Genomic DNA, 15,801 nt, shown 5'->3' with positions numbered 1-15,801 from the left:
TAGATCTTGACCTGAAGAATCGATCAACACCACTGGCTAAGCCATCCATTGAAGAGCCGCTACTGTTCGAACTGAAAGAGCTATCTAGGAATTTATGGTTCATATTTTTGTGCAATGGAAATATGCTACCCATTATTATTGCTGCTGATTTGAGTGAGCATTAGCTGGAAGCACTGATTTCGGTGCTTTATAGGAAGAAAAGAGCAATAGGCTGGACTATTGCTGATATTATTGGCATTCTCCCTGGTATCTGCACTTATAAGATATAGCTTGAGGATGATTATACTCCAACCATCCAGCAGTAACACTGACTTAACCCACTAATGCAAGAGGAGGTTAAGAAGGAAATTATTAAGTGGCTGGACGCAAGAGTGGCTTATCCTATTTTCGATAGTAAATAGGTAAACGCGGGAGTGGTTTATCCTATTTTTGATAGTAAATGGGTAAGTCTGCTTCAATCTATGCCCAAGAAAGGAGGCATGACTATGAGTTGATTTCTCTTAAGCCTGTTACTTGTTTGAGAATTTGCATGGACTACTATAAAATCAAGTCGTGGAATTTAAAGGATGCTTTCCCAATGCCCTTCATGGATCAAATGCTAGATCGGTTGGCAGGAAGGGGGTGGTATTATTTATTGGATGGATATTCTAAAGATAATCAGATATGTATTGCTCCTGAAGATCAGGAGAAGATAACGTTCGCATGCCCTTATGGAACTTTTTCTTTCAAGTGGATGCCATTTGGGTTATGTAATGCACCCGCCACCTTCTAATGGTGAATGATGTAAAATTTCAAATATATTGTTGAGGACAGCTTGGAGGTGTTGATGGATAATTTTTCTATGGTTGGAGATTTGTGCTGTGTCTGGCAAACTTGAGTAGGGCTTTACAGAGGTGTGTGGAATTCAATTTTGTCCTTAATTGGGAGAAATGCCCCTTCATAGTAAAGAAGGGCATTGTTCTCGAGCACAAAATTTTAGCAAAAGGGATAGAGTTTGATGAATCCAAGGTAAAGGTTATTGAGAAGTTACCACCTCCCATCTAAGTAAAAGGGGTGCAAAGTTTCCTTGGGCATGCTGGCTTTTACCGAAGGTTTATAAGAAACTTCTGTAAAATTGCAAATCCACTTTGCAAACTTTTGGAGAAGGAAACAAAGTTATTCTTTGATGCTGAATGCATTAAAGCATTCAAATGACTTAAGAGGAAGCTGGTTGAGGCCCCTATCATTGTTGAACCAGATTTGTCAAAACCGTTTGAGATAATATGGGATGCAGGTGGTGTTACCCTTGGAGCTGTACTGGGTAAAATGAAGGAAAAATTATTTCATCTAGTTTATTATGCCAGTAAAGCATTGAATGGAGCTCCGAAAAATACACCGTTATAGAGTAGGAACTTCTAGGAGTGGTGTATGCTTTTGAGAAGTTTTGAGCATATTTTATTGGTACCAACGTAATGGTACACACTGACCATACTTCTTTGAGGTACCTAATATTGAACAAGGATGCTAAACCAAGGTTGATCCGGTGGTTATTTCTACTTCAGGAATTAGACATCGAGGTTAAGGATTACAAGGGATATGAGAATCAAGTGGCTAATCACCTATCCAGACTCGAAGGCAAACAGGCAGTAGAAGGTGAGCTAGAAATTGATGATTCCTTTTTGGATGAGAAAGTGCTTCAAAGTAGAAGCAACTAATGGTTCCCCAGTTGGAGGTCATCATGTAGGTGATCGTACTACCAGGAAAGTGCTTCCGAGCAACTCATGCTTCCCCAGTTGGAGGTTATAATATTGGTGATCGTACTACTAGAAAAGTGCTTCAAAGCGGCTACTATTGCCCACTTTTTTCAAGGATGCTTATTATTTCATAAAGAGATATGAACAATGTCAAAGGAAATGGTCTATCTCAAAGTTCCATGAGATGCCAATATCTAAGATGTTGGAGGCAGAACTATTCGATGTCTGGGGAATTGACTTTATGGGCCTTTTGTGAGCTCATTTGGGATGAAGTACATACTACTTGCTATTAACTACGTGTCACAATGGATTGAGGATGTGGCTCTGGAGGATAATGAAGGAAAGAAGGTTGTTGCATTTTTAAGGAGAAATATTTTCTCTCGCTTAGGGTATCACGTACCATCATAAGTGATAGAGGATCACACTTTTACAACAAGATATTCAAAGCTGCCTTGGCAAAATATGGAGTCAAACAACATAAGGTGGCGAATCCATACCACCCTTAGACCAGTGGGCAGATAGAGATCTCTAATCAGGAAATCAAAGATATCCTTGCCAAGACTGTAAATGCTAGCCTGAAAGATTGGTCTAGGAAGCTGGACGATGCATTATAGGCAGATCGAATGGCTTTCAAGAAACCTATTGGCATGTCACCATACAAAATATTTTATGGAAAGGCATGCCATTTGCCGATTGAGCTAGAGCATAAACCATTGTGGGCACTGAAGCATCTTAATATGAACTAGAATGAGGCAGCAAAATTGAGACTGAGGTAGCTAAATGATATGGATGAGTTCCATCTTGGATCTTATGATCGAGATGATCTATACAAAGAAATAATGAAAAAGTACCATGACAAGAGGATTGAAAAGCAGGATTTCCAGAAAAAGGGACTTTGTTCTTCTATTCAACTCCATACTCAAATTGATTCCAGGTAAGCTCAAATCCAAATGGTTTGGCCCATTTAAGTGAGTCAAGTCTAATAACCTGGAGTAGTGGAACTTGAAAATGATGATGGAAGTCTTTTCATGGTAAATGGGCAATGTGTGAAACTGTGTATCAGTCCAAAGGACTCTATAAAGAATATTGCTACTATCTATCTCGATGAAGTCTGAGTAATCGAGATAATTGAGTCATGCATTGATAATAAATTAGGTGCTAGTGGGACGAAACCCACAATTTGTTATTTTAAAGGATTTGTTAAATTAAGTTTGTTGTTTTTAGTGCATTTTTGATGCATTTGTGAAGTGTGCAGGATCAAAAATCCAGCAAAAAGGAGGAGTGGTACAGTTAAAAACAGGGATGAAAACATGAGCTACTATAAAAAAAGTGACAGCCGATTCGGTGGACCACCATTCCCATAATGATTCACCATTTTGTCCATTGCAAAAAGATAGAAAAATTCATTTAATGGATCAATTAACGGTTAAAGTGGTGGACCGTCCCAAAGTAGGTGGACCATCTAATCGACCATCAAAATCAAACTGGATGGCCTGTGTTCTGGTAAAGTATGACAGTAACTTTGGTGTACCATCAAAAATTTGGTTGACCATCCCTATGACCGTCACAACAAAGTAAAGTTGCTCAGGTTTTTGTAAGATTCGACGGCCAACCTGGTGGACTATCGTAGATATGATGGATCGTTGGGCCTGACATTGCTATAACCCTAATTTTGGGTCGAGTCGGTTTGAATCTGAAGCCTTGTTAAATAACCCAAATTTGACCCAAAAGATTTTAAATTGATAAAATAAGTAGGATACATACATTGTAACCTCATCAAATTCTTTAATTGTTCAACCCCTTTGGATTCAAAGAATCTGAATTATATTACTACCTCTAGGACTCTACATCTCTTTTATTTTATTCTATTTAAACAAATCCGTTCTTCTTGTTCTCTTGATCACAATCAAGTTGAAATGAGAATTGAAGAGTTTGTTGAATTAATCTTGTTCTCTAAAGTTGTAAGCTTATCTCTCTGCAAAATCATGGTATGCGCATAATTCAATTCATCTTTGTCTAAATGACACGTTCAGTTGTGGGTTATATTTGGCAAGTTGTTTTGTAAAGGAAGTAGCATCTTGTTATAGTTCTACTGCATTGAATTGGTGATGCTCTTTTAGTAGGAGCTTGAGCATAATCTATTTTGGTGAAGTCTGTGTAACCTACATGATTAAAATCTGAAAAGTTATACTTGATTGTGTTATTTTTGTAAAATATTGTTAAACAAACAATGTTTCTCAACAAATGCTCGAATATAGGCCAAACTAAAAGCTAAAGCTGAAGAATGGAGTACGACGATCGAAGAGTTGGACCATCACTTTAGCGATGAGCCACAACATTAACCATAGAAATGACCCCAGATGTGACACTCATTAGAAAAGATATGATGACCCAAGTGGTGGATCGTTGCTATCTCGATGGACCACCAAAACATCCATTGCAAGACCCAAAAATTTCAGACCCCTGTATAAGATATGACAGACCACCTATTACCTAATGGACGACCAGTGTGGCCGTCAACCCAAAATTTTCACTGATTTGTCCTGTTTTGTGCTATGAACTCATTTCTTACATCTTCTCCAGGTGTTATGGCTCCCAAACATCCATTAAACAAAAGAGAAAGATCTCAACGGGGTATGGGAAAACCAGCATCCGATTACAACCCCAGGCAACATGAACGAGAAACTTTTCATCTTTCCTAATCTGAAAAGGAGAGCAACAACAGTACAAGTAGTACCTACAAAAGCCCGGATATGGCATAAATTTCTATAAAGCAACCCAAGCCAGTTGAAGGTGAAACAGAGGTTATTGACATGGAAGAGAAAAGTGAGGCGACTAAGATGGAGAGTGAACCCGAGGATATTAACATAATAAAACATCAGGATCCTCAGGTTTGATACGCGATTAGATGATAGATAGATGGAGCAAGAGAGAAGCTATATGATAGATTGACACCTACAGGAAGAGGGATAAAAAGACCATTCGCAGAGAAACATCAGATTGAGACAACAGAGCTCCATGAATACCCTGAGTTGGAATGTTATTTTAATGAGTATGGACTAGCATAGATAAGCGGACCACCTGGATTGCCAACTAAATTAGGTAAGAGATTTCTTTGCCAATTACCTTATGTTAATACAAAAGAACAGTCCAAAGGGGACATTGGCTACAAGTTTGCCAAATAGGGAGTTTGTGCTTGTTCAGGTAGCGACTATCAATATTTTAGCCTGAACAATCAATAGGATGTTATTCGGGATAGAATACAAAACTCCACTTGCTATACCGGATCTTGAGTTTAGGTTGATGACTGCATCTACTCAGAGGTCTTAAGTGGCTTTGTTATTGACTGATGATGGCAAACCCTCTTGGCTGACAAATTCACGGGAGCATATTGTAAAGTATTCCATTAGCTTCAAAGTTAAGTTTTGGTAGACAGTTATCCACTTAAGGATGATGCCAATAAAAGGTGATGGAAATTTGGATAAACATAGAGCTGTATTGGTGGAAAGCTTGGTTTCAGGGCTGCAGGTTAATATCGGTAAAATTATTACAGATGAGATATTCGTAAGAGCACACAAGACATCCAGCGCATTGCCATTCCCCTGCTAAATCACTGACTTATATAAATAGGCAGGTGTGTCTCTGATTCGTGGATTTGATAATGAAATCCCAGCTACACATAAATATGTCATTGAGAAGTCGAAAGATGACTTAAAGTTTGAGATGCCTATTACCGAGCTGCCTTCTTACTAGACTCAATCTGCACCACTACCTAATGCTACTAAAATAACTGAAGGTATGCCTCTGCCCATCACCACTTTTATGCCACCCGAGTATATGACTCCAAATATATTTGCAGGGTCGGGTTTTGTACAGTCTATGGGTGGAGTAGATTTTGCTGAATACAGGTTCTCGCCAAAAAACATTGCTACGTCACTGAAGACGCAAAAGAGGTTTCAGAGACATCTAGATAAGTGGGTTGCATACTTCAAGCATTTTGTTGATGAAATTGTGGTTGATGCAATCCATCCATTCCTAACCATTAAGACAAGGATGGACACCATAGAACTTTGTATCAACAAAAGGCTCAAATCACTGTCCCTCCCTGACCTTGCAAAGCTGATGGCTAAATTTGAATAAGCCAAGATAGATATTATAAAGCTAAAGAGTAGGCAGGCACAATAGCCTATTTTTGACCCAACCTTGGTAGAAACTGATGTTGATAAGGTTATTATGGACTTAATGGGCTAACCAATAAAAGACAAAGGGAATAAGCAAATGTATGAAAAAGTTGCAAGGAAAGAAGCAAAGAGGACAAAGAGAGAAGAAATGACACCAGAACAACAAGAACGACATTAATTTTAGAGAGTTCAAAAGAAGTCACTAAAATATGAAGAAAAGAGGAGAAAAAAAGAAGAAGATGAAGTAGAAGGGGTATCCACTAGTGCTGCCCCAGCAAGGGGGCAAAGTACAGGATTGGTTTGAGAGATGATTCCTCCAATCTTGGAGGGTGAGGTTGTCACTGAACCTATCACCATAGGGGCCAACATTACACCAGGTTAGGACGTCGGAGCTTTGACATACTTCACAGACGCCTCAAATGAATAAGAGGCAATATATGTAAAACTATTTCCTTGTACTTTAAATAAATGCTTTGAGGACAATACATCTATTTTTCTATGGGGGTGGTGTACTTGTACCATGGTAGGTTGTGTTGCCAATTTCTTTTCCCTCCATGTTCTATAATATAGAATCGACATGTCTAGGGTGTCTTATTTTTTGCATTTCTAATTCCCTAAACTTGTGATATAAATATTTGTGTTTAATGTTATTTATAAAAAAAATTTCTTCCCTATTTTAGTTTACATTTTTAGATATGAATAATAAATGATGTTGGAACAAGACTATGAGCATGTATGTGTAATTATTTTACTCTAACTATGTAGCATGTGTAAAAAACCTTCTGTGAAGTTGGATTTGGCATTAACATGTAACAGGTGCATAAATAAAATGATGGAAATCCTAAGAGTAACAGAAGAAGTTTAACTCAGTTGCCTCTGTGTGTGTAAGAATTTGTCTTGAGTTCTTTCATAGTGTAGTGCCTAGAACTTGCCCAAGTCATTGATACTGTCTTCTAACTAATTCAATAGGATTGGATGGGAGGCCTCCTTGTACTTTTATTCAAATTAGCCTAAATAATTAACCTCTCTAAAAAAAAAGATTTCTCCTTTACTTGAACCCATTTTGAGCCTTTAATAGTTTTCTTTATTTCTTATAACTATAATTAACTCTTCTTAGAGCATTAGCAATCAATCCTGGCCCTGGCCCAATATTAGGCATTATGTACCTTAACTTAGGCAAAGCACCTAAGTTGAAGGTGGTTATTGTCAAAATGTAAGTACCTAGTGGAAAGTTGGCTTAGAATATAGTTAAAGGCATGTGTCCCTGATCTGTCCAAAGATATTGTACACCTTAACTTACTGCATTAGCATAAGTTGAGGGTGGCTGATGCTTATTCCAAGAAAAAAAAAGAAGAGATTGTAAGCAAGTTGATGAAAATAGCAGCTTTGGGCTGAAAAGATGCTAGGGCAAGGAGAGTTAAGTCCTAATGAGACACTTTACCCGAAAGAGTACCCTCACCTAGCCTAAAGCCTTATTACAAGCCTCAAAAAGACCCTTTTTGTCCTAGCGAATCAACTTTGATGATGTGTTAAATAGCAAGGGCAAGCCTATAGGTACCTAGACTATGATTGTTACTTCTTTGATGAGCGTGATAGTTTAGATTGTGTCCACATTATATAAAGAGCGGTAGACTTCATTGTTATGAGGGAAACTGGAGTTTGCTTAGTTCTGTTGTTCTCTGTAGGACATGACATATATGTTTGTATGTGCTGAATTATAATCAAAACTTGGTGTAGAGACTACTTCTTGAAATTTATATGAGTGAAATAACGAGTTAAAAGTGGCATCAAAGTGGTTCATTAGTTGGTTGCTTTTCATGATATGTTTCATATTTGCAATTGGATGCTGAGTTGTTGGAGGAAAAGTAATGATCTTAATTTGAGGGTGTTGATGTTCCGACTTTGGATGGAACATTTTACATTTTTTTTTGGGAAAGTTGTATGTTTTCAAGCAACTAAGTTTGAGTTTAATGCTGTTTTTTAATATTTTAGGGTAAGGAAATAGCTGAAGAAAAAGTCTAAGAAAAGTGGCAGAAAAAGACTTCAAACAGTCAAAATGGTGGACCGTTAGTGTTGCGATGAACCACCAAGTTAACCGTTAGATCGAATAAGAACACAGACTTTCAGAAGACCCTGTGACGGTTGAAATGGTGGACCGTTAGTCTTGCGACAGACCACCAACTTGACTGTTAGTCCTAGATAGAACCCAAGACTTCAAGTCATACTAAAACAGACTAAATAGCGGACCGTCAATCTTACGATGGACCACCAAGTTGACCATTAGTTTTATCCAAAACCTAGCCCCTTGAAGGACTCAGTGATAGACCAAATGGTGGACCATCAATCTTACGAAGGATCCCCCAGTTGGCAATAATTTTATCTAGATAGTTACCTTCTAAGATCAACAGCGACAGGTCCAATGGTGGACTGTCAACTTTGCGACGTATCACCAATTTGGCATCACTTTGGACGCAGATTTTATGATTTTGAATTTTAAATCCCTTTTAGCTAGGAACATATAAATACCAATTATTAGGGTTTAGTAGTCATCTTTTATCATTAGTTTCATTCTTTCTCCTCTATTGAGAGTTGTGTAACACTTTTCATTGAGATTTGAATTTAGAGATTGAGATCTGATTATTTATTTTTATATTTTTCCATTGAAAATTGAGAAGAAAAATATTGTGACTTTTGTAAGTGACCTCTTGAAGCCATTTACAAACATCAATATATCTTTGATTTCTTATATGGAGATGAGTAAGTAAACTCCCATAATTAGGGTTATGGGAGCCTTCATGTAGTCAACTATTTTAGGGTTCAGAATTGGTTTGATTTCCAAAATCTATTGAAATTTCTTGAATCTTTTTTTATTATATGACATCACTTGGTTGCAAACTTGAGGAGTGAGCCCATGAGCTCTGCTTGTCTGACAAGAAACTGGATGTTGGCAAAAGAAGTGATTCACATGAACTCCATAGGTTTATCCTTTGGGTTAATGGGTTGATTCCTTAACAAGATCAACCCTCATGAGAGTGTTATTAAATAATGCATGAATTCTTTAATTTCATAACAAGTAAAGGGTGAAATACTCATTAGGCTGACAAAAACGTTGATAATCCTTAGAATTTAATAATTCTTGCAATTATCTACATAAGTTAGAATTCAAACACAAATTCACAACCCTAATTGTTTTAACATCTTGGGGAGCATAACTCTGGTTAATTCATTCTCATTGAAATTACATCTACATTAACTCTCAGTAGCAGGACTTTTGTATGACACAAATACTAGTTATATGGTTGGATATTATTTAGCCTTTGTGGTGGTATGTTTGACAGTGCTGAGGTCTAAGGTGAGACTTAGGGTACAAGATAGGGGTTCCACTAATACCCTATGATATTATTGGGATGGGGTGGTCTTACCCTCCTACAATATTTTTATGTAATTTAAGTTAAGGGTAACTGGACCTTTCTCCTTTGAACCTCTTAAGGCCCACCAACTTATATCACTCTTGGGACATCATCTACCCTAATATTCTAATCTTAAACAATTAGAAACTTTTTCAAATTATCTCAAAGGCTCTTGGATAAATAAAGTCTAAGGTTTTATCTATAGTATAACTTTAAGACTTACAAGGGTGATTTCTTCCCATTATTTTCATAATCGAAGGTATGTTACTTCTCCCTTATTTTTAGTTCCAACTAAAGGCATGTTTAATGAATTGTTTTGATGGCATAGTTGTTGTATGGTTTTGAGTTTTCATATATATATATATATTGTGGGTTTTGGTTATAATGGTTTGTTATGGTTTTCCTATGTATTTTACTTATAGTGCTCATAGTATAATAATGGTTTTAAAATTTGGTTGCACGGGGAATGGATAATTGGTCCTTGGTTTTGACTTTTGAAACACTATGCCCACAACATGTTTGATAAAATGCCTATGAGAATGCTTTTACTATATTATTGGACTTTTAATGGGACTATTGCATGGTTCAACTAGGTAATGTAATCCTAAATGGTATAAATTCTAGGGAATCCCCTACTCCTATTGTATCTCTTATTTTTGTGGGCACACGGATCGGGGCCTATTCAGGTAGTAACACTGGACTCATATGCCCCGTTGGTGGTTCTACGATGGTTAAGCTACACATACCCAGGTTAATGGATTTACTGGCATGCTAAACTCTGTTACCTTTCCCGGCATAGATATATATATGTATATATAAATATGTATGGATGTGTATTTATATGGTGTTTTACTTTATTTTAAAGGTTGGTATTGCTTTATTCTTATCTTGAGTGCAAGCTAGCATTCACCCACTTTCCATTCTTCTGGCATTGTATCCCTACTCAATGCATGTAAGGACTATTCTATTTCTCCTATTTAGTGATTGAATTTTAGATAAGTTGTTGGATTGAAGTGGCAAGCTTCCATACTCCAAAAGGCTCTATTTCATATCACAGATATCTCTATACACTTTAGTTATTTAATATACATTGGTTTGGGCCATGGTTGGGAGCATATCCCAACAATATATTGTTTTATTCGTAGTTAGAGGATAAGTGGAACTACTATGGTATTATATGGGTAGTGTCTATAGTGGTGTCAACCTTAGTATTGGCATTGGTAAAGGGGTCGATACCATTTGACTATATTAATGATTATTTCTTCATATTATGTTATGTTATGGATATGAACTTTGTTATTATATCAGTTTGGTTGTGGTTGTTGGTTGGCATTTTATGGTTGCACTTGCTTGGGTTTGTTACGGTCATGGACCTATCCCAAAGTATGGTATTATACAAAATTCTATCTTGTTATATGCTTGGAATTCATTCAACTTAGGGTATGCATTTGAAGGTTAGGTTGTGTAACAAGGGTGGTCTCTGTTCCTTGTTGTACTTGAGATGTGCATTATGACAAGACCTTAGTTTGGGTCTTATAAATTAGGTATTAGAGCCTTATGTTCATGGTTAATTAGGGAGTCCACAAATACCTATTAAGTAGAGTCTCTGTTTAGAGTGGGTAGTGCACCACACTCATAAAGGAGAGGCTATAGGGCATTTAGAAATACTTCTCTTTCTTTTGTTCTAATTTTAACCAGTAAAATCTAAGGTCCTAAAACACTCTCTAATCCTTACTTGTTCACTTTCAAATAATTTCTTAACAATCTGAAGCTTTCAAAAACTGATTTGTCCAAATTATGGATAATGTTTATGGGACACACTCTACTCAGGGGGTCCATACTCAATCTAGGGGTCCAATTCTTTATTATTCTAGAGTTCAATTGATTCTGTCTAGTCCTGCTTCAGGTGATGTGATGAATTTAGAATTTTATCAGTCGCGTAGTATGATTGCTCAATTGGTAGCTTCTTAGGATGAGCATAGTCCATCTGGTATTCCATCTTCTCTGGCAACAAGGGATAGCCAATTCATGAGGTTGAGTCCTCTAACTTTTACTAATGTTTAGGTGGAGGAGGTACTTATGGTTTTTAGGGTGAAATAGAAAATATCTTTAGGGTGATGCAGGCCATGAATGTGAAAGGGGTGAATTTTGTTTCTTATCAGTTAAAGGATATGGCATACCAATGGCATGAGGAATGGGATAGGGCAAAGGTTGATGTTGATCAGTCAACTTTATAGGAGACTTTATTTAGTGAATTTCTTCATTGATTAGTTCCTTAGGAGTTTAGGGAAGTAAAAGGGGAGAAATATGTTAATCTAAAGAAGGGTAAAATATTTGTCAAGGAGTATGCCTTGAAATTTCACTAGTTGTCTAGATATGCTTCAGAAATGGTATCGGATATATGGGCCAGGATTAGAAAGCTAACTTAAGGACTTTCTCAAGAGTTGATCCTTGAAAGTAAAACTGCCTAACTGATCAAGGACATTTATATTTCTAGGATGGTTATATATATGCAATAGGTGGAGGAGAAAAAGAAGAAGATGTCTGAGATAGAGAAAAGGCAAGGTAAAAGTTGAAGTTCTTAGAGAAAGGTTGTAAACTACAAAGTGGTAGGTATGATGGCAATTTGCCAAAGAAGAAGAGGGGGAGTTCTGGTTCTTTATCTACATCTAGTACTACCTACCTGAAGCATTTAGGTGATAGGCGCCAACAGGGTGTCAATAAATTTAGGGCTCAGTGTGCCAAATCTCAAGAGAGTGGGGCTCAGTCGGCCTCATCATGTCCTTCTTATAGGTTCTTTGGTCTGTTACATTAAGGTTTTTATGATGAGTGATGGGACGGGTGATTCAAATGTTGTCATCTAGTCCATATGCATAGAAATAGCTTGATTGATTAGGTTACTTCGGGGTTGAACAGGGTTCTAGCTACCTCTTCACCTAGTATTTCAACAAAGAGTGCTACTTTTGCATCGAATTCTACTTGTAGTACCGGTGCTGGCCGAAATCATTTATATACTCTTAATTCTAAACAGGAGTCGAAGGAATCACCTAATGTCATGATTCGTATGTTATAGATCTTTTCTGGTGATGTGTATTGTTTACATGATCTGAGGTCCACTCTCTCTTATGTAACCTATTTTGTGGCTGTGTATTTTGGTTTTTATCCTGAGGTTATTTCGGATCTTATCTTTATGTCTGCATCGTAGGTTACTCTCAATTGATAAAAAAAATCTATAAGGGGTGTGTGGTATCTCCTGGTAGTAAGGGAACTTTGGTGGATTTGTTTTAATAAATATGGTGTATTTTTATTTTATTCGGGGGATGGATTGGTTACATTCGTACTATAAGTCTTTAGATTGTCGGACCTGTAAGGTTGTCTTTAAATTCCTTAGTGAACCTATTATTTAATGGGAGAGTGGCTCCCTTGCCACGAAGAAGAGGTTTATATCATATCTTTGAGCTTATTTATTAATTTTCAAGGCGTGTCTGTATCATGTAGTCCAGGTTAAATACGTTAATTCGAAAGGTCCTTCTTTCCATTTGGTTTTGGTGGTGAATGAGTTTCCTAAGGTCTTTTCAGATGATCTTCCTGGGTTTCCTTGATGAGTGGTACTTTTATAACTCATTTTGCACTAAGCATTTGTTCAAACAACTATGTTTTGTGTAAGTAAATGAGACATAACAGTGATTTGATGTACTAATGACAATATTTTGTAGGTATAGAGTTTTTGAGATGGAACGATGTGGATTTGACCTAAAATGGGATCAAATGGAAGTAACAAAGTCCAGTTGAAGACCTAGAGTAGTCATCAGCCTTAATTATTATGATCGCAGGCCTCAAGTCATGGTCATGGTTAGTCGAAATGGTCAGGAGAATACGATAACTAAGCACAACAGCGGTCACATTGGCCGCGATTGCGGACAACCTCACGTGATCGCAGTTAAGCAGTAATATTACCCAAGGCAAATTTGTAAATTCATATGGAAGAATCTCAAACCTTATATAGGGAAAAACCCTTTCTTTTTTGGGAATTGCTTACCTCATAGAAACTTTTGAATTTTAAATAAGAACCCTTATTGAGCAGGATTGTCACTAATTTTGGAGACTTAAATTCTTAGTATTTTGTGAAGAATGGATTCTTTGGACAATATTTATGGTATATGTTGATCCACCTTTTTCATGAGTAACTATGTAATTTAGTCTTGGGATTATGTTGAACTAAAGTGTAATTTTCTATGGGAGTTGTTGTGTTTGCATGATTTTTAGTTAAGTATGGATTTTACGATTGCTTGAGTTTAATAGTTTGAATTTTTAGGTGAAAACCCCAAATATCCAAATGGGTTTGATAGTTGTAAACCCCAAACTCTAAAAACCCTTTATCATCCTTGAAAGAGGGATGAAGGTGAACATATGGTAACCCATAACATCCTTGAAAGAGGGTTATAGGGGAACAAGTCAAAGGTGGACGATATGTGGTTTAGTAACTTTTAAAATCATAGACATATGTATAAATGTAGTGTAAGTCATATCATAGGCATTTTCCAAGAAATAGGGAAGTTTGATGGAGGTTATTGGGTGATTATAAATGAAACACTTGTTAGGTTCTCGAAAGAGCCAATGGGTGATTTCTTTGTGGTTTTGTTGAAAGACTAACCACAAAGACCTTTGACATAGCCTATCTCCCACTTAACAAATAAGATTCATGTTAAACCATCACTAACCTACATGCTCATTACTTTTAGGAAGGCATAATCCCAAGATTACCTATAAACTTGATTTTAAATTAAAATTTCTCTACTAATGTGTTGTCTAGCTAAAGATTGTTACAAACAACTTCAAACCAACCCCCCATTTTACTTTAAATGTTATATTTTGTTTTGATTCTGGGTATCCTTGTAATAATTAGAGCACACATAGGACTTGAAATTTGAATTTCACTCCTTGTGGATTCGACCAAAACACGAGTTGGAATATTGACAATGACCTCTTTACTCCTTAAACATGGGAGTAAGTTGAGCATTACCAAAATGGCTTTGTTGCAAGGGAGTGGAGTATAGATTTCAATTATTTGGTGTGATTTTTACTTGTGTATATCTGGGGTAGTATGATTTACTTTCCTTGTTGTTTTTTATTTTTGTACGTGATTGTTGTGTAAATGTATCAATGAGTGAAAATGATAGTAACATGGTTCCTTTTGATGTTCCTCTTGATGATGAGTGATAACTAAAAAATGCGTGCCAAAAAAGTGCAATCCGTGTTCCACCAACTAATGGCAACGGTGTTTCCATGTAACAAATGTAATGCTACACATGTTACAAATAAAATGTCTTTATGGGGGTCAAGCATATGAGGACCCCATGTTTATTTAAGAATTTTGGGGAGGTTTGTGCACCTTTCACAATCGCATGGTACAATCAAGCTTTTGAAGTCTATTCATTTTTCCTTTCACCTATGAGGACCCCAATGTTCATTTAAAATCTAGTTGTCTTCACCTTTTCTTATTCTCTTTAGCATGTGAGGCGGTGTTGTGGATCCATTCATTCCCACATGGTTCAAGCAGTACTTAGTATGAGCTTACTGTGTTTTTTCTTGATCGATACTTCCCATCATCCAACATGCTCAAAATAAAGGATGAGATCATAAATTATAGGCAATTGAGTGGGGATGGATTATTTGAAACATGGAAATAATTCAAAGAAAAATTTACAAAGTGTCCAAACCATGAGGTGCCGAAGAAGATGCATCTTTGAATCTTCAACTGAGCGCTTAATCCGCTTATCAAAAGCATAGTAGACAAAGCGGTGAAAGGATCCCTTGTGAAAATACACTACCATTCAACAATTCAATTTTTGGGATAGGTGATAAAGAAATATCGGGGTTGGCATACCCGAGATACCAAAGTTCCAAAAATCTCACCCTCTACATATGTTGTTGATAAAGAACAAAAAATGCAGGATGAGGAAAAAAAAGAGGGCATAGCAAAAATGATGACCCAAATTGATGTCATGATAAATCATTTAATGGGTGCAGAATCTAAGCTTTATGAATATGATGAGGAGGCTTAGAAGTTGGATAAGGAGATCTGGTATTTAGCAAACTATTCGGGGGTTCTTGCTCTGTGTGATTATGACCACTATGTACCCCCCATTATCAGACAAAGAAGAAAAAGTCAAACTCTATTTACCCCAAAAATTTTAAGATAGAGGATGTTTTGATCCAAAATTTGAATAGGGTGAAATGTACGAACAAGATGGTCCATGAATTGAAACGTGACTTCTCTCAAATCTCTGAAGACGTGGCGTTCCACTTTTCCTCCATCAAGAAATTAGATACCCAAATTGGTTAAATCTCCATGCAACTGAATGCTAGACCTTGAGGTGGACTCCCCAGTGACAATTTCTAATCCCAAGAATTACGCTAAATCCTAGCAATTATGAATAGGAGTGGGAAGACACTTTATGAGCACTTGAGTGGGAA

The 15,801-nt window shown here is 36.8% G+C and overlaps 1 protein-coding gene across 1 annotated transcript; it reads left to right on the top strand.

The window, feature by feature from the left end:
• The first annotated feature begins 439 nt into the window (after window positions 1–439).
• LOC107865333 lies at window positions 440–1,694 on the top strand. The gene is made up of 4 exons (XM_016711617.2): window positions 440–696; window positions 882–1,008; window positions 1,201–1,293; window positions 1,542–1,694. Exons 1-4 carry the CDS (start codon window positions 440–442, stop codon window positions 1,692–1,694), a joined length of 630 nt encoding a protein of 209 aa, XP_016567103.1.
• The last annotated feature ends 14,107 nt before the right edge of the window (window positions 1,695–15,801 follow it).

This window comes from Capsicum annuum, chromosome 3 (assembly GCF_002878395.1).
Source record: "Capsicum annuum cultivar UCD-10X-F1 chromosome 3, UCD10Xv1.1, whole genome shotgun sequence".
NCBI classification, from domain to species: domain Eukaryota; kingdom Viridiplantae; phylum Streptophyta; class Magnoliopsida; order Solanales; family Solanaceae; genus Capsicum; species Capsicum annuum.
Note: the sequence above shows the minus strand (reverse complement) of the source record. Positions and strands in the feature narration are given on the sequence as shown.